This window comes from Pseudophryne corroboree, chromosome 7, assembly GCF_028390025.1.
Source record: "Pseudophryne corroboree isolate aPseCor3 chromosome 7, aPseCor3.hap2, whole genome shotgun sequence".
In the NCBI taxonomy this organism is placed as follows: domain Eukaryota; kingdom Metazoa; phylum Chordata; class Amphibia; order Anura; family Myobatrachidae; genus Pseudophryne; species Pseudophryne corroboree.
The window spans coordinates 416,610,597-416,633,931 of record NC_086450.1 but is presented as its reverse complement, the minus strand read 5'-3'; the positions used below and the strand labels follow the sequence as shown (position 1 = coordinate 416,633,931).

The 23,335-nt window shown below is 45.6% G+C and overlaps 1 protein-coding gene across 1 annotated transcript in view; it reads left to right on the top strand.

Moving 5' to 3' along the window:
* ERN2 (endoplasmic reticulum to nucleus signaling 2) overlaps positions 1–23,335 on the top strand; it is a 60,027-nt gene that overhangs the window by 2,538 nt on the left and 34,154 nt on the right. Inside the window, exons 2-4 of the mRNA XM_063934758.1 lie at positions 12,041–12,158; positions 20,985–21,018; positions 22,829–22,901. Of these exons, the coding sequence (XP_063790828.1) occupies positions 12,041–12,158; positions 20,985–21,018; positions 22,829–22,901 (225 nt within the window). The remainder of the gene's footprint in view (positions 1–12,040; positions 12,159–20,984; positions 21,019–22,828; positions 22,902–23,335) is intronic.

The window sequence follows — 23,335 nt, the reverse complement described above, 5'->3', positions numbered from 1 at the left end:
GAACATCTCGAGTGTGACAGCGCTACGCTCTGGGGATCATAGGCGCCAGGACTAGGTGAGGCCGCGATCCTGGGAGTTTAAGTCAACAGGGGGTTTCAGACGCTCTCCTGGCCGTCCCTCCTCCGAGTTCATGGCCAGTTCCCGCGTGTCTCTCGTCTCATGAACTGAATGACCTCACTTCCGGTCAGACGCTACCACGAGGGTACTCGGTCGCAGCTTAGACGCTGCGGTTGTGTACACTGGATATAAACCCGCCCAGACCGAGGTCTGCATGCACGTGGAGTCGCTCAGCGTCCGTGTCCGTTGGTGAGCGTCCGTGTCCGTTATCAGTTACCAAAAGCGGCAGTGTACACCAGTAGCATCTGAATCCACTCAGCGTCTTACGAGCGTCTTTGCTTGGATATGGAAGTGTGGTGAGTCTCCCTGTATCCCGCTCTCTGGAGGCAGGGTATACAGTACTAAAAAATTCCTTCTACTTCTTAGTGTGCATTGTTAATTTTTAGTACCTATTGCATATGAGACCTGTATATTACTGTGTTTTCTGCATGTTATGTTGAAAAAAGAACCAGTTAAACAGAAGTACAATTTTCCTACTTATGTATAAGTTATTATGGAGGTTGTATTCTCATATGACAATGTCTAATGCTTTAACATGTGACTGACTGCTAGTATGCGTGCTGACTTTTCTGTGTAATGTCAGTCCTGTTCTGACCCTCAAAGCAGGTGCACTGTGGTCAGATTGATTTCACCTCTATATACTGATTATAGAGTGTTTTTCAGTCACAAAATTGTGTAGTCAATATCAGAAAAAATGTCTGTGAGCGGCAAAAGTGATGAGGAGAATTTGTCAAGCACTCCCATTGCCCTAACATGCTTATCTTGTAAGTCAGGGGTAATTGATATGAATCAATTGGTCACTTATGAGGGTTTGTGTGCAAACTGTTTCGCTTTTCAGCGAAGTAAAAAACAGGAGTTAGTTCAACCTCCAGTAGAGCCACCATGGAATATGTTCGCAAAGACTCTGTCTTCAATAGCGGATAGGTTAGCTCCAGTAGCACCACCTGAAGGGTTAGGTTACACTATGAACCCATACATGCAGCTCCCTTCCTATGGTTTGGTTCCAGTAGCCTCTACAAGCAACCAAGGGGCAGGTAAGACTAAGACAGATACGTCTGTATGGCAGACTACACAAGAGGATACATCGGATGATGATGCGGAAACAATAGATTCAACGCCGTATGATGATCAGTCGCAGAGCTTTAGTTCAGATGATGTAGCTGAACTCATTAATGCAGTAAAGGCTGTGCTTTCTCTGGAAGAACCAGCCAAGACAGCGTTAAAAGCAAAAGCACCTGTATTCAAACGAACAAAGTCAGTGAAAGCTGAATTTCCAGCGTCAGAGGAGTTGACGGGAATGATGGATGAGTCTTGGGCAGCGCCCGGTAAAAAGTATAAGATTCCTAGGAGATGGGATTCTTATTATCCATTTCCTACTGGAGATTGTTCGAAGAGAGAAGTTCCTCCAAAAGTAGATGCACATGTTCTGCGACTCGTGCATAAATCTGCTTTGCCACTGTCCTCTACCTCTTTGAATGATGTCACAGACAGGAGGATAGAGAGCCTATTGAAAAATATTTTTTCTCTTGTGGGTGCAGTGGTAAGACCTGCTATGGCTTCGGCCTGGGTAGCAAAGGCAATGGGCGAATGGATAGAGGAACTAGAGAATGACATCCCCTCTCCTACTAGGGAGCAAGAGGATCGTCTTTGCCGTTTAAGACAATCTGCCCAGTATTTAGAAGAAGCAGCCATTGATGTAGGCACTGTTGCTTCTAAAGCGTCAGCCCTGGCAGTAGTCGCTCGCAGAGCAGTCTGGCTACGGACCTGGAAGGCAGATGCGGAGTCCAAGAAGGAATTGGAAGCATTGCCTTTCGTGGGTAATATATTATTTGGAAAACCTTTATCGGATATCCTAGAGTCAGAGGCTGAATCGAAGAAGGTCAGATTTCCGGCTACCTATAACCCCAAGTCCAAGGGTTTAAAATTTCGCTCATTTCGCTGGCAAAGCAAAGCGAAAGGTAAAGAGGAGCCTAAACAACCCCAGTTTAAATCCAGGGGTAGGAAGCAGTGGGCTAGTAAAAAGCCAGCTTCCAAACCTGAACAGAAACCCTCAGCCTGAAGAGACGGGCCTCCGCCTGGAGGATTCCAGGGTTGGGGGCCGACTCCTGCAATTTGCACACATATGGCAACAGTCAACAGCAGATGCCTGGGTGCAGAAGGTAGTATCTCAGGGGTATGGGTTCCCATTCAGGAGGCAGCCTCCTCAAAGATTTTTTTGCACCAGCCCGTCTCGTATAGAGTCGAAGGCCAATGCCCTGCAAGAAGCAGTCCAAAAATTACTGCAGTCAGGTGTGATTGTCCCAGTACCTCCATCACAAAAGGGACAGGGGTATTACTCCAATCTGTTTCTAATCCAGAAACCAAATGGGTCATATCGACCAATTCTAAATCTGAAGATGTTGAACAACTACATATGGATCCCGAAGTTCCACATGGAGACGTTACGCTCCATAATGTTGGCTATGGAACCGGGAGACTATATGGTATCTCTGGATGTACGGGATGCTTACCTACATGTGCCTATAGCACTATCACATCAGTGTTACCTCAGGTTTGCCATCCTCAAGGAACATGTCCAGTTCCAAGCTCTGCCCTTCGGGCTAGCTACAGCACCCAGGGTGTTTACCAAGATCATGGTGGTTATGGCAGCTTGTCTGCGCAAACAAGGGATAAGAATATTCCCATACCTAGACGACCTATTAATCTTAGCACAGTCGCAAGATTTACTGTTGAGCCATCTCCAACAGACGATAGTTTGTTTACAGAGACACGGGTGGCTCATAAATTGGGAGAAGTCGTCCCTGAATCCGTCACAGCGGATGGTTCATTTGGGAGCCATATTGGATTCAGACCTACAGAGAGTTCTCTTACCAGAGAAGAAAATAGTCAAGGTGCAGGTCATGGCTCAGGAAGCGTTGCAAGCCCAGACAATGTCAGTCCATGCAGCAATGCGACTGTTGGGTCTGATGGTATCAACGTTCGACATGGTGGAATATGCGCAATTCCACTCCAGACCGTTGCAGCATCTCATTTTGACCAAATGGAACGGAAATCATCAAACAATAAAGAAGCAGATGATAAAGATTCCAGTAAATGTACAAAGGTCTCTAGCATGGTGGCTACAGACAGACCATTTAAACAAGGGGAGACCCTTTTGGATAAAAGAGTGGCAAGTCCTGACGACAGATGCCAGCCTACAAGGCTGGGGGGCGGTACTCTGAAGCCTATGGTTCCAGGGAAAATGGACCGCAAGGGAAAGAGGAGGAACTCACAGCAAGAGTCTGATGGAGGAAGTAACTCCCATTCTAAAATGGGCGAAACTCCATCTCCCAGCATTGTCAGCAGTATTTGTCCCGGGTGTACTAAATTGGGAAGCGGATTTTCTCATTCGGCACACCATTCAGGAAACCGAATGGGCAGTACACCCAGAAGTGTTTCAGACACTGGTGAACAGATGGGGTCTACCAGAGATAGACCTTATGGCGTCTCGTCTAAACAACAAAGTTCCGAGGTACGGATCAAGGACAAGGGACCCAGGAGCGATCCTGGTAGACGCACTGTCAGTAGAATGGAGGTTTCGGCTGGCATGTCTGTTACCCAGAGTAGTGAGAAAGATAAAACAGGCAAAAGGAGCAATCATTCTAATAGCTCCAGCTTGGCCAAGAAGGCATTGGTACACAGATCTGTTGAGAATGTCCATGGAAGCACCGATAATGCTCCCTCAACGTCCAGATCTTTGAATGCAGGGTCCTTGTTGTCACAGTCATCTGGATCGCCTGTCTTTGACGGCGTGGCTGTTGAAACCTCTATCTTAGAGGCGCAAGGATTTTCAAAGCAGGTAATCCAAACCATGCTTAGAGCAAGAAAGCCTTCTTCGGCCCGTGTATATCATAGAATATGGCAAGCCTATATTCATTGGTGTTCTGGAAAAAATTACAATCCGAGATCTTTTAAAGTAGCTAGAATTTTGGATTTCCTGCAGGCAGGATTGGATAAAGGGTTGAAGGTTGCTTCCTTGAGGGTGCAAGTCTCAGCGTTGACTGTATGGTTTCAGCAGAAGATTGCTGACCTACATGATGTACGTACATTTTTCCAAGGAGTAGTACATATTCAACCTCCATTTGTTCCTCCTGCAGCTCCCTGGGATTTGAATTTAGTTCTTAAATTTCTCCAGGGTCCTTTGTTTGAACCACTCGAGAGAGCGGATCTTAAGTGGTTTACGGTTAAAGTTCTTTTTTTACTGGCAATGGCGTCAGCCAGAAGAGTGTTTTAGGAGCATTATCATGTAAGTCTCCTTTCCTAAGTTTTTTTCCAGACAGAGCAGTTCTCAGAACGAGATCTAGTTATCTTCCAAAGGTGGTGTCAAAGTTTCACCTGAATGAAGAGATTGTAGTCCCAGCTTTTCAGGTATCGGGACTATCTGCGGGAGAAGCGTCACTGGACGTGATCCGGGCTTTTAAAAATCTACATAGATCGTACTAGTGCCATCAGGAAAACAGATTCCCTCTTCATCCTCTACGGATTCCATAGGAGAGGTTGGCCTGCTAGTAAACAGACGCTGGCGAGATGGCTCCAAATGGTAATATCAGAAGCTTATTCTCATGCAGATCTCCCTATTCCGGCTAATGTCTCTGCACACTCTACACGTAAGGTAGGTCCTTCTTGGGCAGCACAACAGGGTGCATCAGCAGAACAGATATGTAGGGCAGCCACATGGTCTTCCATAAACACATTCATCAGCCATTATGCCTTGGATACTTTTGCCTCTCATGACGCAGACTTCGGGCGAAAGGTCCTCCTGTGCAATCAGGAGCGTCCCCACCACTAAAATGGCTTTGGGAATCCCAATGTTATCCTGTGGATAATCCTGTGGACCCAGCCATTTCTCTTATGTCCACAGGTATCCACAGGGATCCCACCCTGACGCATCTGATTTGAGGATCTAGACAAACACTAAAAACCTCTTCCTTCTTGTATGGAAGGGTGTGCATGTGTGTTCTTATCGCCTGTACAGGTCTCTACCTAATGTTCCTGCCTAAAATCGCTGTGGAAAGAACTGATCTGACTGAGTCAGTGGGCGGGACTATATAGTGGAGGCCCCAATGCATCCTGGGAGGCCAGAAAGCTCGTGACCGTGTTGGTGCCATTTTCGCTGTCGCTCGACAATATCCCAATGTTATCCTGTGGATACCTGTGGACAAAAGAGAAATCACGTTATCAACGGTAAGTTCTTACCATAACGTATATGTGTGTATGTGTGTGTGTATATATATATATATATATATATATATATATATATATATATATATATATATATATGTACATATATTATAAAATATTTCCAGCTATATCATGCAGATAACACTATATTATATAATGATTAAATACGAGCAGTCAGCACATTAATAACCATTATGGTCTGATTTTAATTAAAAATATTATTCACTTTAAATTCTTTTATTATTATTACCTGCTTTATGATATCACATGACAAAATATGCTTGGCAGAGAATGCTGGGACATGTAGTACCATAACAGTTGTACAGCCACATATTGGCAGTCTTTGATCAGGTTGTTCTGTACTTTCTGACATTTATTTTACTTGTTACTGTATCTATTTCCCTTCATCCTTTATGCTGTAGGGTGGTGACTAGAATGTAATAATTGCACCTGATCTTTCTCATCCTCCTCTTCCTGTGATGTGGGAATGTGCTGGACTGTGCCAGTCACTTGCCTCCTTGTCATCACAATAGCCAGGTCACGGCTACAGCAGCTGGGGTATCCCATGGAGGGGGATTATCCAGGATGCAGACGTGCGCTCTTGTATTGCTGCGCCTGGTGTGCTCTACAAGTCATGTGTGCTGCATCTGTCCATGCTAGCGTCTGTCATACTGCATCATGAGAGTGCATTGTTCCAGGTGACTGGACTAATCCACCCTTTGTGCAAACAATCCTGCAGCTAGGTGTGTGAGCCTTTGTTATATATCAGCTAAGTATAGTTTTTCCAAACTCTCTTCCCCTTTCACTCATTAACCCCCTAATGGCCAATGTACTTTTGGGCCTCATGGCCGGCTAGACTCATTTTATTATCATTGTGTTCTGGTTAAGCAACAATTTTTTTTATTTTTTTTATTTGTAGGTGTATCAGAGTGAATTTTATTTATTGTTGTTGTTAATAATAATAATAATAATATTATTATTATTATTATTATTATTATTTATTATTATTATTATAATATATATTTTTTGTTTATTTTTTTGAGTGTGGTGGGTCAGCGGGTTGTGACTGCTTACTTTTGGTAGCAATTTAAAATAAAATAGTCTATAATATTTGTGTCATAAACGCTAAATTAGGCACAAGTGGTTAATATGAAAAACTTACTTCTTCCATGATTATCCAATTACTAGTTACCAGCCAATCAAAATGGGGATCCAGTCAGGATTCTGGCATTTGGGATGCCTGCAGTCGGAATACAGACGCCGGTATACCGACACAAATGTCTGCCGGGACTGCACAGATGTAAGGGGGGAGGGCGGGGACTGTTTTGTTTAGGCTGTGGGAAAGGGGGTTAGGGAAATGCTGCGGAGGAGGGGGGGGGTAGTGTTAAGCTGCGGGGATGAGGGGAGGGTTAGGCACCATTGGAGGGGTTTCAGGGTCAGGATGTGGGTAAGGAGACTTGGGGGGGGGGGGGTAAGTATACTTTTAAATGTTAGGATACTTAGGTTCCATCTTAGTAAATGTACCCCAATCAGATTCTAGAAGGTGCTAGATAAATGAGAATTAGATTCTGATTAGTTGCTATGGGCAACATCCCATCTTAAATAGAACTCCCATCTTAGTAAATTTACCACTTAGTCTTGAGATGCTGTTGTCGCTATTCTGACCGCCGGTTTCCCAAGCGTCAACATAACAGTAAAGTTAATGCCGGCAGCTGTGTGCGCCTGAATGGAACAACTCTTGAATTGCTTAGTCGGGCACCATCTAGTGGTTGCCGGTGTGCACAACACATAGAGGTGAGGAGCAGAGTTAAGGTGTGCACACACGGAGCGATATGGCTCAGCGATTTTGACTATATAGTCAAAATGGTTAAGAAAGTTAGTGCATATCGCTCTCTGTATACAGCGAGCGATAGTGATGCGCGTCCCTGCCAGGTCGCTTTCGCTGGGAAAAATAGACTATGCAGGCAAGTCAATTTTGACTAGGTCGCTGGGAAAGTAAAAGCAGCCTCCTATTTAAATGAGTTAGTCAAAATCGCACATAGCCAAAATCTCTTGCACACTTAGGGGTATATTCAATTGAAGTCGAAAGCTGCCGTCTGTCGAAAAGACTGCAGTTTTCGACTTTTTAAGGTGGAATCGTGATTCGACCTATTCTATCAAACCCCAAAACCGACAGCTTTTGGCCCCCTTTTCGACCATCTCACTTCGACTTTAAAAAAAGCCGAAGTGAGATGGGGAGAGCCGAGGCGGGGACCGGGTGAGCAGCGCTGGAGGATGTCACAGCCGCCGCTCACAGCAGCGTCCACCCGGCTCCAGCAAACGAGACCTCGCTTGCTGGAGCCGGGTGGACGCTGCCGTGAGCGGCGGCTGTGATGCAGGGACAGAGAGGAGGTACTGGAAAGGCAGAGAGACTGTAAGGGAGAGCCGCGGACAGACGGGGGAGAGCAGCGCTACAGCAGCGGCTATATAGGGGCCTTTTCTTAATGATAGTTATCCAATTAAGAAAAAGGAGGGTCTTCATTAAAACCTTCTTTCAAGACACACAGGGTTGTTTTGGATCTAGCATTTGATTTTGCACTGCATCCTAAGAGGCACCTAGGTTAACGGGCATAGATTTTTTACCAGGGACCACCGCAAAGGGGTTGGGCCTTGTGGCTGTTAACCTCCATTTAGCAGCCCTTCTAGAGACCTACAAGGTTGCTTTTATGGTTGGAAATGGGGAATTACAGCAGATATCTGCTGCTGTCTCCTGTACGTACATCATAGGGGATGTTTAATATTTGAGGTTAGCTCCCAAAACCAGTGTTTGTGGGGTATGCAGTTAGCATACAGATCGTCGGGATCCCTGCTGTCAAAAGACACTCCGGAACCCGATATGGGCACCATACCGCCGCCGGTATACCAGCGAGGTAGGTGATTCCCCCTCTATGGGTGTCCATGACACCCATAGAGGGAGAATAGCTCGTCACCGAGCCTGCAAGCGGCTTAGTTGCACTCTCCATCTTGCCGGCATTCCACCGCTTGGGATGCCGATGTCGGTATAATACTATTTGGCATCCCGTGTGGTGGGATATCATACCGAACCCCTTTGTGGTAGATATTGCGGCATATATTTTTGATAAATATATCCCTGAGAGATAATAAAGGCAATATTTGGTGATCTACAAGGCCAGAATCTATTCTCCAGGCTTTGTTTATAACCCTATGCTTCCTGCAGGAGGCCACACACAAGATTGCACATTAGTTAATATAATATATAGCGATAGAACCTGTGACATGTTTTATTGATGCATGCTGCGAATTGAAGGAAATATACACAGCATGTTATCATGGTGACGATTGCTGTTAGGAAAGGTCTCTTGGCTAGCCATCAAGAAGACGCCAAGTCCGGCAAGCTGTTTAGCAATCAGCGGATGGGTCATGACAGGCAAAGATGGGTTGAAGAAGGCAGAATGGTGAAAGGTGAGGATGAAATTCAGAACCTGCAAACAAAACAAAACTCTTTGAAGCACTGGCAGAGAAATGCAACTACAATCTGGTGGGAGAGGGCTTGCAATTTGGCATGATGTATCGCTGCGATGACTGTCTGTGCACATATTGGGCATTTATGGTAGTTCGGAACCCCTAGCAGGCATGTCCAAACTGCGGCCCTCCAGCTGTTGAGAAACTACACATCCCAGCATGCTCTGACACAGCTTTAGCATTCTCTGAAGGTAAAACTGTGTCAGGGCATGCTGGGATATGTAGTTTCACAACAGCTGGAGGGCCGCAGTTTGGACATGCCAGCCCTATGGTGTGTAAGAGAAAAATTATGATTCCGGCAGATAGTGTCAGTATCAGGAATTGAATTCCCCTTCCCTTTATTTGTAAAAGCTTAGTAGGAGTGAGGTGTCCCAGTTCTGGTTAGTAGAGCTTCTGCTACAGGTGAGGTCTCTGAACCTTGATTGTTGGTATCATTACAGTTATCAGTGATGAAGGTGCACTGCCACCTGTCGTCTGTCACTGGTATTGCAGTAGAGTTACAATCCTGAATTATGCAGACCTCTGGTAGTGGGTACTTTTTTTTTTGGTTCATATTATTAGTAAGACTAAAGGCCCGTACACACTGGTCGATATATCGCGGGACCGTCGGCCAGTGTGTACGGCCGATACGTCTGTGAACTCCGTCGTTCACAGACGTATCGCGTAAGCCGCGCAGCACAGCCGACGGCCAATATATCTACCGATATATTGGCGCGTCGCTGTGTGTGTCGCCCGTACACATGCTGGGTGGCCGGCTGTGATTGACAGATCAATTGATCTGCAGATATATCTACTAGTGTGTACACACTTTAAGTCTGTGTTGCTGTAAATGGTAAAAAAGTGAGTATATTGGGCAAGTTTTAACAATTTCTCATTACTGTTCAATTACATATTCAAATGATCTATCACGCCCAATCTCCTTTCTAGAGTGATTCCCATTATTGCACATATCGCGCCCATAGTAATCAGGTTTCGCTGCGTAAAGGGTTGGGCGCCCTCGCTACTCCGGGGGTAGCGAGCTGAAATGATTCTACCACGCCCGCAGAAACAGAATGGATGTGGAAGGGGGTGAAAAGAATTGAATACTGCCTACAGTGGTGTCTTATTTAGGGGTAAGATTAAAAGGAGACAAGAGTTCCTGTATGACCCTATACAAAAGAAATGTATGGAGAAAACAAAACTGGACATACTTCATTAAAGCTATTCTCTTTTATTCTACAAAATATATGCTAATATTGAGCAGACCTGGTTGGTCCATATATACTGCTTTAGATTACGCCTGTTTTGAGACCCCCCCTTACCATGGCGCTTACCCACACGCACACACTCGGTGACCCCACAGACTATTCTTCTCACTCTCTCTGAGATCGGTACACACATACATGCCAGTTAATCTCCAGGATGTCGCCTCTTTTGAACAACCCACCTTTCCTTCCCAGTGTCAGCCATACATTTTTTGCCTCCAGGTCCAAGCACAACAATATATTGTTCCTCTCATACAAATGGAGATTGGAGGAGGCCCGTTGACCTGGAGCAGTGGACTCCGAAGTACAAACTAATGCATCAAAAAGCTCTATATGTGTTCAGATAAAGGAGGACTCTTATATATAGGGTGGTTTTTAGCTCAAAGTGCAGTCGGTAATCAACCCAAGCTCTTGTAACATCTGTTGCCAACAGGAGGGAACTTTTCTTTTCAATCTGATGGCGTTCCCCTAAGATCGCCCCAATTTAGGAAGAAATCCACTGTAGTAAAAAACAAACAAACCAGAGTTGAACTATCTTTCTTCCCTCATGCCAGGTGTGCTCCTGTTTGTTATTCCAGATATCCTTAGACTCACAGCCAAACTTTTAATACTTATTAAAATGTATTTACAATAATAATTTAAAAAAAAAGTAGCTTTGCCAATTGTTAGACACATACCAGACTATACCAGTGTAATTTAGGCACAAAGATACAGGTAGACTGAAGGGGGTGGTACCCATGTGTGTTATTAATGAAATAAAATGTATGGATGGGTGTGTGGGGGAAGGGGGAAGGCTTTTTTCTCAGAATCGGCAACAAAGCGTTTATATGATTTTGATATTTGTTCTTCTCCAGATGCTCCATGTGTGATTGGTGGCGTAACAGTATAAGGGCACATTAGAGAGGTTAGCAGGAACTGGTGTGAGACCAGCCTGATACAAAGGTATTGTGGAAAGCTGCCATGGAGGTTGGGGGTTATACGGTTTATTGCCATAATGCTGGAGCCAGGGCCGGATCTAGGGGGGGGCGAAGGGGGCAACCGCCCCCCCTAACAGTCATAGCCACGCCCACTTTTGAGCAGAAGAGCGCTCTCCGGGGAGAGCCTGAGGCAGAACGATGTGCTGCAGCTTATACCACAGCAGCACAGAGGAGCCAGGAGAGCAAGGGTTACAGAGCATTTGCCCCTCACTTGCTGGTGTGTGGCTACTAGGGCTAATAAATACAAGTCTCACTCAAAAAGTTCAGTCAGAATTAAGAGAGGAGGAGTTAGGATTGCAGATGGGAGAAGTTGGGACTGTAAAGGGAGGAGTTAAGATTAAACAGTAAACCGCCCCCCCTAAAGAAAAGTCTAGATCCGTCCCTGGCTGGAGCTCTCTAAAGCACCGGAACCGATACATGGAGACGGGCAGGAGAGCAGTATTAGGAGTGGTTTTACGGATTTTATTTCTCTTGCCAAATGCCACGAAATTTATAGTTTTGGGTGTTTGAACAATTTTATATTATTACTAAGTTCTGTGAAAGAGCTTAATGGAAACTTTTGAAAAAATATTATAGACAGGTAGAGTAGAACCAAAGGATTGGAAGGCTGTTATTCAGAAGAGCTTACAATCTAGCTATACTACTTGGAATCTGATAGGGTTTTTTTTATTTCCCCCTCACAATCGCTTTTGTCTGTCACCTCCTATTACATGGCAATTAGAACCACAACTATTATTCTTGTAACTTTTTTTTTGTTCCCTGTTGTTTTAAAGATAGGGGATGGAACCAGAAATTGAGCACCTTATGCGCTACTTTCACTGTACTGTTTATGCTTGTGTTTCAGTTTGTGTGCCTGACTTCTTTCTATTGAGGTTTGAAAATTACACGCTGTCCAGGTACAACAGAATGTGTAGGTATTTATATCCTCTTTTATAGACTGTTTGTGTTTTTATGTTGCAGTGTGATGCAGGGGCGTCTGTCTCTCTTCCGGAATCTCTGCTCTTTGTGTCCACACTGGACGGGAAGTTCCATGCAGTCAGTAAGAAGACTGGGAATGTGCTGTGGACTTTGAGTGATGGTGAGTGGCGCTGTCAGGTGTGTCTGTATCCCAGCTTTATGCAAGGTGAAAGCATCCACTTTTTACGTTGGCCGTACATCCAGCAGTTTGATCAGAATAGACCAATATAGTTGTTATGAATAACTAAGTTGTTTGGCGTTTGTGCTATTTGAAGAATGCATTGCATCACAGGCTCTGCTGTCCTCAGGCAGGTGCCAGGTCTGCGCCAATTTAAAACTGGCTCTGACACATGAGTCATACAACATTCATTAATGAAATCATGTTACACATATAATGAGACCTTATATATGAGACCTTTCTCTCTAAACCATATGAAATATACTTTAGAAAACTTGGTTTGAGGTAACCACTGATGACACAGTTGTGGGAATTCGGTTCAGCAGGATTTGCAGCGATGCCTGGCTGCACACATATCGGCGACAACCCTCACACCTATTTGGGACTAGCAAGGGAAAACTCGCAATGTCGGTGTGCACAATGTGCCCTTCCAGAACGGCATGTTGCGTTGCTAACTGAATTTCCTCCAGTGATTGTTGAATATGGGACTGTTGCTGAGTAATAGTGATATTTCTGCCACACATGTAGAGATCTTGGCACATGATCTCAGATTGGCTTTAACCTCCATTTTTTGGCCTAAAAATACAGAAATACCTGGCCCACGCAGTGTACCATTTTTGTCCTGTGTATACGATCCTCCGTTGCGCCCATGTGATTCAGCTACTTGGCCTAAGAACCAAATGGTCAAATCTGACTGGTCAGACCTCCATATTGCCTCTCTGGTCTGGTGACTAGTGCATAGCTATCATTAGAGCTGCAAGTATCTATCTATCTATCTATCTATCTATCTATCTATCTATCTATCTATCTATCTATCTATCGTCCTCACTTCTGTGATGGAGTTCAACAGTCATCAGTGAGAGGTCCCTCATCACACTTTTAGACTTGCCAAGTATTTAGTCTTTCTTTGATAGAGAGTCCTATATGGCACAGTAGTGTGCAAGGAGCATTGTCCTCACTTTTTTTTTCCATACATCTGTGTTAATTTGGATGCTGCTTTCACACAGTCAGACTGGCGCGTTTCATCATCACTCTGCCCGGTGACCTAAAGGGATGTGCGCTAATTGCCTCTACACCACAGCAGCTACACAAACATTTCCACGCGTTTCTCCCGCGTGTGGTAAACCTTAGCCTCTTCTATCTGTAACTACAGCTAAAGCAAGTAGCCGTATATCCTTAATTACCTTAATTACAAAAAGTTGACCCCCCCCCCCAAAATAAAAACAAATGTGTACTTTTACTGCCCGTGTTATATTTATCCTAAAATTGAAACTATAAAAAGATCTGTATAAGTAAATCCTTCACTGCAGATATAGGTCTATTAACGTGCTCCTACACACAGTGCATGCAGTCATTTTGCATACCTATCTCCTGGATGAAATGGGTCTGTTTGACAGCTCTGATTTTGTTCCTGGTACTATAAATTCCCTTTACACTTGTGCCATCAGGCTACATCCACTGTGTGTACACTAAGAGATTTATATTTATTGAAGTAGTAGTACTGGGGATTATCTGTTCAGCAGGAACCAGCAACGCCATTAATGCACAATGTTTCCAGAGCCCACAAAATGGCAGCTAACACTGGGAGTAAAATGTCACAGAAGGTGGTTGTGTGATAGCACATCTCCATCTGCTTCCTGTCTTTAGTGTCTGACCATAGAAATGTCACCATTGCTCCTCTGGGTAGTGGAAGTACTAGTAACCTAACCACAGTCTCCCTTGTTAAGTTCAAATATATTTCTCTAACGTCCTAGTGGATGCTGGGACTCCGTCAGGACCATGGGGAATAGTGGGCTCCGCAGGAGACAGGGCACATCTAAAAAAGCTTTTAGGTCACATGGTGCGTACTGGCTCCTCCCCCTATGACCCTCCTCCAAGCCTCAGTTAGGTTTTTGTGCCCGTCCGAGAGGGTGCAATCTAGGTGGCTCTCCTAAAGAGCTGTTTAGAAAAGTTTTTTTTTAGGTTTCAATCTCAGTGATTCCTGCTGGCAACAGGATCACTGCATCGAGGGACTTAGGGGAGAGATTTCCAACTCACCTGCGTGCAGGATGGATTGGAGTCTTAGGCTACTGGACACTTAGCTCCAGAGGGAGTCGGAACACAGGTCAGCCTGGGGTTCGTCCCGGAGCCGCGCCGCCGATCCCCCTTACAGACGCTGAAGAGACGGCAGAACGGAGGTCCGGAAAGCAGGCGGCAGAAGACTCCTCAGTCTTCTTGAAGGTAGCGCACAGCACGGCAGCTGTGCGCCATTGTTGTCACACGGCTCACTGACTCGGTCACGGAGGGTGCAGGGCGCTGCTGGGGGCGCCCTGGGCAGCAATATAATTACCTTTAGTGGCAAAATAAATACATCACATATAGCCATTAAGGCTATATGTATGTATTTTAACCCAGGCCAGTTTCTTAAAAACCGGGGAAAAGCCCGCCGAAAAAGGGGCGGAGCTTATTCTCCTCAGCACTCAGCGCCATTTTCCTGCTCAGCTCCGCTGGTGAGGAAGGCTCCCAGGTCTCTCCCCTGCACTGCACTACAGAAACAGGGTAACAAAGAGAAGGGGGGCATAAATTGGCGATATTTATATATTAAGAGCGCATATATAGTAAACAACACCTTCTAGGGTTGTTTATATACATTTATAGCGCTTTTGGTGTGTGCTGGCAAACTCTCCCTCTGTCTCCCCAAAGGGCTAGGGGGTCCTGTCTTCGATTAGAGCATTCCCTGTGTGGCTGCTGTGTGTCGGTACGTGTGTGTCGACATGTATGAGGACGATGTTGGTGTGGAGGCAGAGCAATTGCCGATGATGGTAATGTCACCCCCTAGGGAGTCGACACCGGAATGGATGGCTTTAGTTATGGAATTACGTGATAATGTCAGCACATTACAAAAGTCAGTTGACGAAATAAGACGCCCGGCAAACCATTTAGTACCGGTTCAGGCGTCTCAGACACCGTCAGGGGCTGTAAAACGTCCTTTACCTCAGTCAGTCGACACGGGTACCGACACAGATGAATCTAGTGTCGACGGTGAAGAAACAAACGTATTTTCCAATAGGGCCACACGTTATATGATCACGGCAATGAAGGAGGCTTTGCAGATCTCTGATACTGCTGGTACCTCAAAAAGGGGTATTATGTGGGGGGTGAAAAAACTACCTGTATTTTTTCCAGAATCAGAGGAATTGAATGACGTGTGTGATGAAGCGTGGGTTAACCCCGATAGAAAACTGCTAATTTCCAAGAAGTTATTGGCATTATACCCTTTCCCACCAGAGGTTAGGGCGCGCTGGGAAACACCCCCTAGGGTGGATAAGGCGCTCACACGTTTATCAAAGCAAGTGGCGTTGCCGTCTCCTGATACGGCCGCCCTCAAGGATCCAGCAGATAGGAGGCTGGAAACTACACTGAAGAGTATATACACACATACTGGTGTTATACTGCGACCGGCAATAGCCTCAGCCTGGATGTGCAGTGCTGGGGTAGTGTGGTTGGATTCTCTGACTGAAAATATTGATACCCTGGATAGGGACAGTATTTTATTGACTCTAGAGCAATTAAAGGATGCTTTCCTTTATATGCGAGATGCTCAGAGGGATGTTTGTACTCTAGCATCAAGAGTAAGCGCGATGTCCATATCTGCCAGAAGAAGTTTATGGACGCGACAGTGGTCAGGTGATGCGGATTCCAAGAGGCATATGGAAGTATTGCCATATAAAGGAGAGGAATTGTTTGGGGTCGGTCTTTCGGACCTGGTGGCCACGGCAACTGCCGGCAAATCCACTTTTTTACCTCAGACCCCCTCCCAACAGAAAAAGACACCGTCTTTTCAGCCGCAGTCCTTTCGCTCCTATAAAAAGCGACCAAAAGGACAGTCTTATCTGCCGCGAGGCAGAGGAAAGGGTAAGAAAGGGCAGCAAGCAGCCCCTGCCCAGGAACAGAAGCCCGCCCCGGCTTCTACAAAGCCATCAGCATGACGCTGGGGCTTTACAAGCGGACTCAGGAACGGTGGGGGGTCGACTCAAGATTTTCAGCAATCAATGGGTTCACTCACAAGTGGACCCGTGGGTCCTGCAGATAGTATCTCAGGGTTACATGCTGGAGTTCGAAAGGTCTCCCCCTCGCCGGTTCCTAAAGTCTGCTTTACCAACGTCTCCCTCAGAAAGGACGTCGGTTTTGGAAGCCATTCACAAGCTGTATTCTCAGCAGGTGATAGTCAAGGTACCCCTCCTACAACAGGGAAAGGGGTATTATTCCACACTATTTGTGGTACCGAAACCGGACGGTTCGGTAAGGCCTATTCTAAATCTGAAATCCTTGAACCTGTACATAAAGAAATTCAAGTTCAAGATGGAGTCACTCAGAGCAGTGATAGCGAATCTGGAAGAAGGAGACTTCATGGTGTCCTTGGACATAAAAGATGCTTATCTACATGTCCCGATTTACCCCTCACACCAAGGGTATCTCAGGTTCGTGATACAAGACTGTCATTATCAGTTTCAAACGCTGCCGTTTGGGTTGTCCACGGCCCCTCAGGTCTTTACCAAGGTAATGACCGAAATGATGGTTCTTCTACGAAGAAAAGGCGTATTAATTATCCCTTACTTGGACGATCTCCTGATAAGGGCAAAGTCCAGAGAACAGCTGGAAGTCGGTGTAGCGCTAACACAAGTAGTGCTTCAGCAACACGGGTGGATTCTAAATCTTCCAAAATCTCAATTGACCCCGACAACACATCTGCTGTTCCTGGGCATGATTCTGGACACGGTTCAGAAAAAGGTATTTCTCCCGGAAGAGAAAGCAAGGGAGTTATCCGAACTTGTCAAGAACCTCCTAAAACCAGGAACTGTGTCAGTACATCAATGCACAAGAGTCCTGGGAAAGATGGTGGCTTCGTACGAAGCGATTCCATTCGGCAGATTCCATGCACGAACATTTCAGTGGGATCTGCTGGACAAATGGTCCGGATCGCATCTGCACATGCATCAGCGGATAACACTGTCACCGAGAACAAGGTTGTCTCTCCTGTGGTGGTTGCAGACTGCCCATCTGTTAGTGGGCCGCAGATTCGGCATACAGGACTGGGTCCTGGTGACTACGGATGCCAGCCTACGAGGTTGGGGAGCAGTCACAAAGGGAAGAAACTTCCAGGGCGTGTGGTCAAACCTGGAGACGTCTCTTCACATAAATATACTGGAGCTAAGAGCGATCTACAATGCTCTAAGCCTGGCAAAATCGCTGCTTCAGGGTCAGCCGGTGTTGATCCAGTCCGACAACATCACGGCAGTCGCCCACGTAAACCGACAAGGCGGCACGAGAAGCAGGAGTGCAATGGCAGAAGCTGCAAGGATTCTGCGCTGGGCGGAGAATCATGTCGTAGCACTGTCAGCAGTGTTCATCCCGGGAGTGGACAACTGGGAAGCAGATTTCCTCAGCAGACACGACCTTCACCCGGGAGAGTGGGGACTTCATCCAGAAGTTTTCCACATGATTGTGAACCGTTGGGGAAAACCAAAGGTGGACATGATGGCGTCTCGCCTCAACAAAAAATTGGACAGGTATTGCGCCAGGTCAAGAGACCCTCAGGCAATAGCTGTGGACGCTCTGGTAACACCGCGGGTGTACCAGTCAGTGTATGTGTTCCCGCCTCTGCCTCTCATACCAAAGGTACTGAGAATTATACGGAAAAGAGGAGTAAGAACAATACTGGTAGCTCCGGACTGGCCAAGAAGAACTTGGTATCCGGAACTTCAAGAGATGCTCACGGAGGATCCTTGGCCTCTACCTCTAAGAAGGGATCTGCTTCAGCAGGGACCTTGTATGTTCCAAGACTTACCGCGGCTGCGTTTGACGGCATGGCGGTTGAACGCCGGATTCTAAAAGAGAAGGGCATTCCTGAGGAAGTTATTCCTACTTTAATTAAAGCCAGGAAAGAAGTGACCGCACAACATTATCACCGCATTTGGAGAAAATATGTTGCGTGGTGTGAGGCCAAGAAGGCTCCAACGGAAGAATTTCAATTGGGTCGATTCTTACATTTCCTGCAAGCAGGATTGTCTATGGGCCTCAAATTGGGGTCCATTAAAGTTCAAATTTCGGCCTTATCAATTTTCTTCCAGAAGGAATTGGCGTCAGTGCCTGAAGTACAAACTTTTGTCAAAGGTGTACTACATATACAACCCCCAATAGTGCCTCCAGTGGCACCGTGGGATTTGAACGTGGTTCTAAATTTTCTCAAATCTCATTGGTTTGAGCCTTTAAAATCGGTAGATTTAAAATACCTTACATGGAAGGTAACCATGCTGTTGGCCCTGGCTTCAGCCAGGAGAGTTTCGGAGTTGGCAGCTTTGTCATACAAAAGCCCATATCTGATATTCCATTCGGACAGGGCAGAATTGAGGACACGTCCTCAATTTCTCCCTAAGGTGGTTTCGGCATTTCACTTGAACCAGCCTATTGTGGTGCCTGCGGCTACTAGCGACTTGGAGGACTCCAAGTTACTGGACGTTGTCAGAGCATTAAAAATATATATTTCAAGGACAGCTGGAGTCAGAAAATCTGACTCGTTGTTTACATTGTATGCACCCAACAAGTTGGGTGCTCCTGCGTCTAAACAGACGATTGCACGTTGGATATGTAGTACAATCCAACTTGCACATTCTGTGGCAGGCCTGCCACAGCCTAAATCTGTAAAGGCCCATTCCACAAGGAAAGTGGGCTCATCCTGGGCGGCTGCCCGAGGAGTCTCGGCATTACAACTTTGCCGAGCAGCTACGTGGTCAGGGGAGAACACGTTTGTAAAATTTTACAAATTTGATACTCTGGCTAAAGAGGACCTGGAGTTCTCTCATTCGGTGCTGCAGAGTCATCCGCACTCTCCCGCCCGTTTGGGAGCTTTGGTATAATCCCCATGGTCCTGACGGAGTCCCAGCATCCACTAGGACGTTAGAGAAAATAAGAATTTACTTACCGATAATTCTATTTCTCATAGTCCGTAGTGGATGCTGGGCGCCCATCCCAAGTGCGGATTGTCTGCAATGCTTGTACATAGTTATTGTTACAAAAATCGGGTTATTACTGTTGTTGTGAGCCATCTGTTCAGAGGCTACTTCGTTTGTGTTATCATACTGTTAACTGGGTTCAGATCACAAGTTGTACGGTGTGATTGGTGTGGCTGGTATGAGTCTTACCCGGGATTCAAGATCCTTCCTTATTGTGTACGCTCGTCCGGGCACAGTACCTAACTGAGGCTTGGAGGAGGGTCATAGGGGGAGGAGCCAGTACGCACCATGTGACCTAAAAGCTTTTTTAGATGTGCCCTGTCTCCTGCGGAGCCCGCTATTCCCCATGGTCCTGACGGAGTCCCAGCATCCACTACGGACTATGAGAAATAGAATTATCGGTAAGTAAATTCTTATTTTCTAATAAATATTTATAATGCCAGCGTTAATATATGCTGTGGACGCAAGGCGCTTCTTATTACCATATACGATAAAAGTGCGCTGTATGTCGCAAACACTACATCCCTTAAGAGAAAACAAGCACACACATTGTCTGAGTTCCAACGCTCAGTGATGTATATATTTGATATTAAAAGGATATGCATACAATATAACACATGTACAGTATATATATGGTTACAGATTTACAATTACACAGGAAGCAGTTGTTACAAAAGAATCCATACAGTTACAGCCAGCATACATACATTACCCTTTCCCATAGAACATTTCCTCCATCTCTCCCTCTCTCTCAATGCTCAGTGAACAGTCGTCTCCATCTTTAGCTCTCCCTCAACAGCAAACAAATAGCAACTGCCAGCACCAGAAAAAACAGCAAACAGAACTTCTTGTGTGACTGGAATTACCTATATCCTGTGTATTTTGGGAGAGTACATGTCTGGGACTGAGTCTTCTGTTATTGGTCCATGGGAGGGAACTTTCTCATTCATGATGTGTTATTGGTCAGTTCATATGCAAGCAACATCCAGCCTTGAAGATGACATCATAGGGGTTGGCCACTGGTTTCCTGCCCACATGCTTTCTTTGGAATGTTCTTTGTTGTCATTAGAATTGTGGCTTCATATTCCTACATTTAATCATAACTAATTGTTGCAATGAGCTACAACCTAAGCACATCTATCAAATTAATCCACACATTCCCCTGATTATTTTGATACCAAGCATGATATGTTTATCTTGTTCCGTTCCATTAATACATATACATAATGTTATACTCCATTATATAATTTAAAACATTATAATGTCTGGTGCTTGACATGTCTAATTTAGGTGTGGTATGAAATGTGTGTTGAATATATCTTTGTGGCTTGTCTGTGTGAGTGCGTATGCTACCATATATCACTGTGCACGCTGCGCGTATTCGCACGCACAGTGACTCACCAGTGTGGAGTTTAGATGAGCTGTGTATGTAATATTTTTGACTTCGACACCCTTCACCATCTGCACTGGCGGAACACCATGGAGAGCTAAACGCTCCTTGTGGTTTCTCCACAGAAAAGGAAAATGGATGGTCATTTATTTAAGTACTATAGAATTGGTAATAATATCCTGTTGAATGCAGAATGTAACGTTTGCCAAACTCCTCCTAGTACTTTTATTGTGACTTTCATTAGTGCACTATTAATCACAAAACACAAACTCCATGAACAGCGAGAGGAGTGGCAGCCAGCTTCCACCAATGTCCTGATCATCCTTTATATGAAATCAGTTATCGCTCATGAATGTTTATTATATGTGTGTTCATCTTCTCTTACAGATCCTGTTATTCAAGTACCACTCTACGTGTCGGAGTAAGTTCAATATTGTTTAGTTGTGTGGCGTATAAAAAGGGTTCTCTGTCCCACTTTTGGTGACTGGTGCTCTGTGATAGGTGAAGGAGCTGAGCGCATTTGGCGCTAGTTTGCATGGGTGGATTTAGTGGTGAGAGCCCCCATAGGCACAACAGTAACTGCCACCCCCCCTCCACCCTTCCCCCAACTAATTCTGTTATCATTTATTTATATGAGCCCTCATTTTATTATAGCGAATTTAATAGAATAAAAAATAAGTCATTAACTATGACCATTTTTTTTATTTATGTATACATATTTACTAAGTGGGACAGCTTACAGGGGCAGTCTGTGCATGTACTACCTGTTACACTCCACTCAAGATGGCATATGGTACAGTGCAGTGGAAATACTTTGCAGTTACTGGTACATTTTGGGCTGACAGTACCAACACAAGCATCCAAACAGATGCTGCCCCTAGCCTAACGGGCCTAATGGGAAAATCACCACTGGTAGTTGGGTGGTGGAGGCGAGTCAAAGTTCTGTGGAGAGGAGGAGTGTACTGAATGCTGTAGTTGGGGGACGATTTATCAAAGCTGGGAGAGAGAGTAAGTGGAGAGAGATAAAGTACCAACCAATCAGACACTGCCTGTAAAATGACCGATCAGCTGATAATAGGATAGTGTGTATGCAGGAGAGTTGGAGTGTTTGAAACCGATAAACAGCAATGCTCAGATCAGGGGAATGAGATAGTGTGTGCTGTACATGCTGTATCGTTTCTCCCATCCTGATCCCATTTAAGAGATGAACTGAAAGTACATTTTGAGTCAAATGTTTGTGTGTGTAAGGGTGCCCACCGATCTGATATTCACTCCATTAGATTGGAGCGTTTACCTGATCGTTGGTTCCCATCGGGTCATGTGTACCTAGCTTTAGAAGCTGATTGGTTAGTACTTTATCTCTCTCCAAGATTTGGTAAATCTCCGCCTTGATTAAGTAGGAGCCTTGACCATCCAATCGGAGGATGCAGCGCAGTGATCCCATTGTGTGGGCAGAACCATTGTCCACAAGAATGCAGCCAATTAACTTGCCTGCAACTAGTGCTATCACTTGGCACTGCAGTATTGTGATGTGTGATTGTAAACGTTCCGTTAGACTTGTAGGTCTTTAGTGCAGTACAGTCTCCGACCCTACCTATAGTTCTAACAAGTCTTAAGGCCCATACACACTTGCCGATAAAATGAGCGACGTCACCCATTTACCCCCTTCCTGAGCGTCGTCGCTCATTTTATCGGCAAGTGTGTATGCCGCCAGCTACAATCGATGTGCGGCCCCGCGGATCGGCAACGAACCTCGCTGTCGGCAGTGCATGCATGCTCTATCTGGACTATTGTTCAGGAACTGCATGCACGGCCGGCGGCTGCATGACGTCACTGAGCGATATGAGGGGTCATATCGCTCAGTGTGCACAGGCTGATGAGGAGGGGAAACGCTAGACGATGTCGCTCATAGAGCGATGTCGTGTAGTGTGTATGGACCTTAAGTCACCGTTGCGTTTACGGCTTCCTGTCTTTGGTATGTCTTGTTTTTCTCATGGGTTATTGTGGCTGTAGAGCAGGCATGTCCAAACTGCGACCCTCCAGCTGTTGAGAAACTACACATCCCAGCATGCCCTGACACAGCTTTAGCATTTTCTGACCGCAACACTGTGTCAGGGAATGCTGGGATATGTAGTTTCTCAACAGCTGGAGGGCCGCAGTTTGGACATGCCTGCTGTAGAGTATCTCGGAGCATCCTGATTCTATCCTGGGACTTGTATCTTGTCTTGTAGACCAGCTTTCCTGCCAGACCCCAGCGATGGGAGCTTGTACATATTGGGAGGGAGGAATAAAGAGGGACTTATGGTGAGTATATGGGATAAAAGGGCCTTATTAATTTGTAAATTACAGTTATTATACCTGTGTAACTGGCCTGCAGCCTGAAGCTGGATACACACTTGAAAGACGCCGTACAGGGCACGATATATCGTTACAGGAGTGTGGTTACCGCGCCTCTCCATCCCATCTGACGCGCAGCACCTCAGATGAGAAGATGCAACCAGACAATTCCTCAAACAATAAATTGGGGTACATACTATATGATGGTCGTTGCGATCTATCGCAGTTCACAAGATTGGTCAGCATATTGTATAGTGTGAATCCAGCTTTAGACTAACTTCCTTTCCAGCTCATTGAGCTAGTTGAGCTTTTTGAGGTACTGTAATATAGGTGGAGACCTATCTAATGACTGATGGATTGGTGATGGGTTGGGATCGGGTGACCGGTGGCTGGGATCCTGA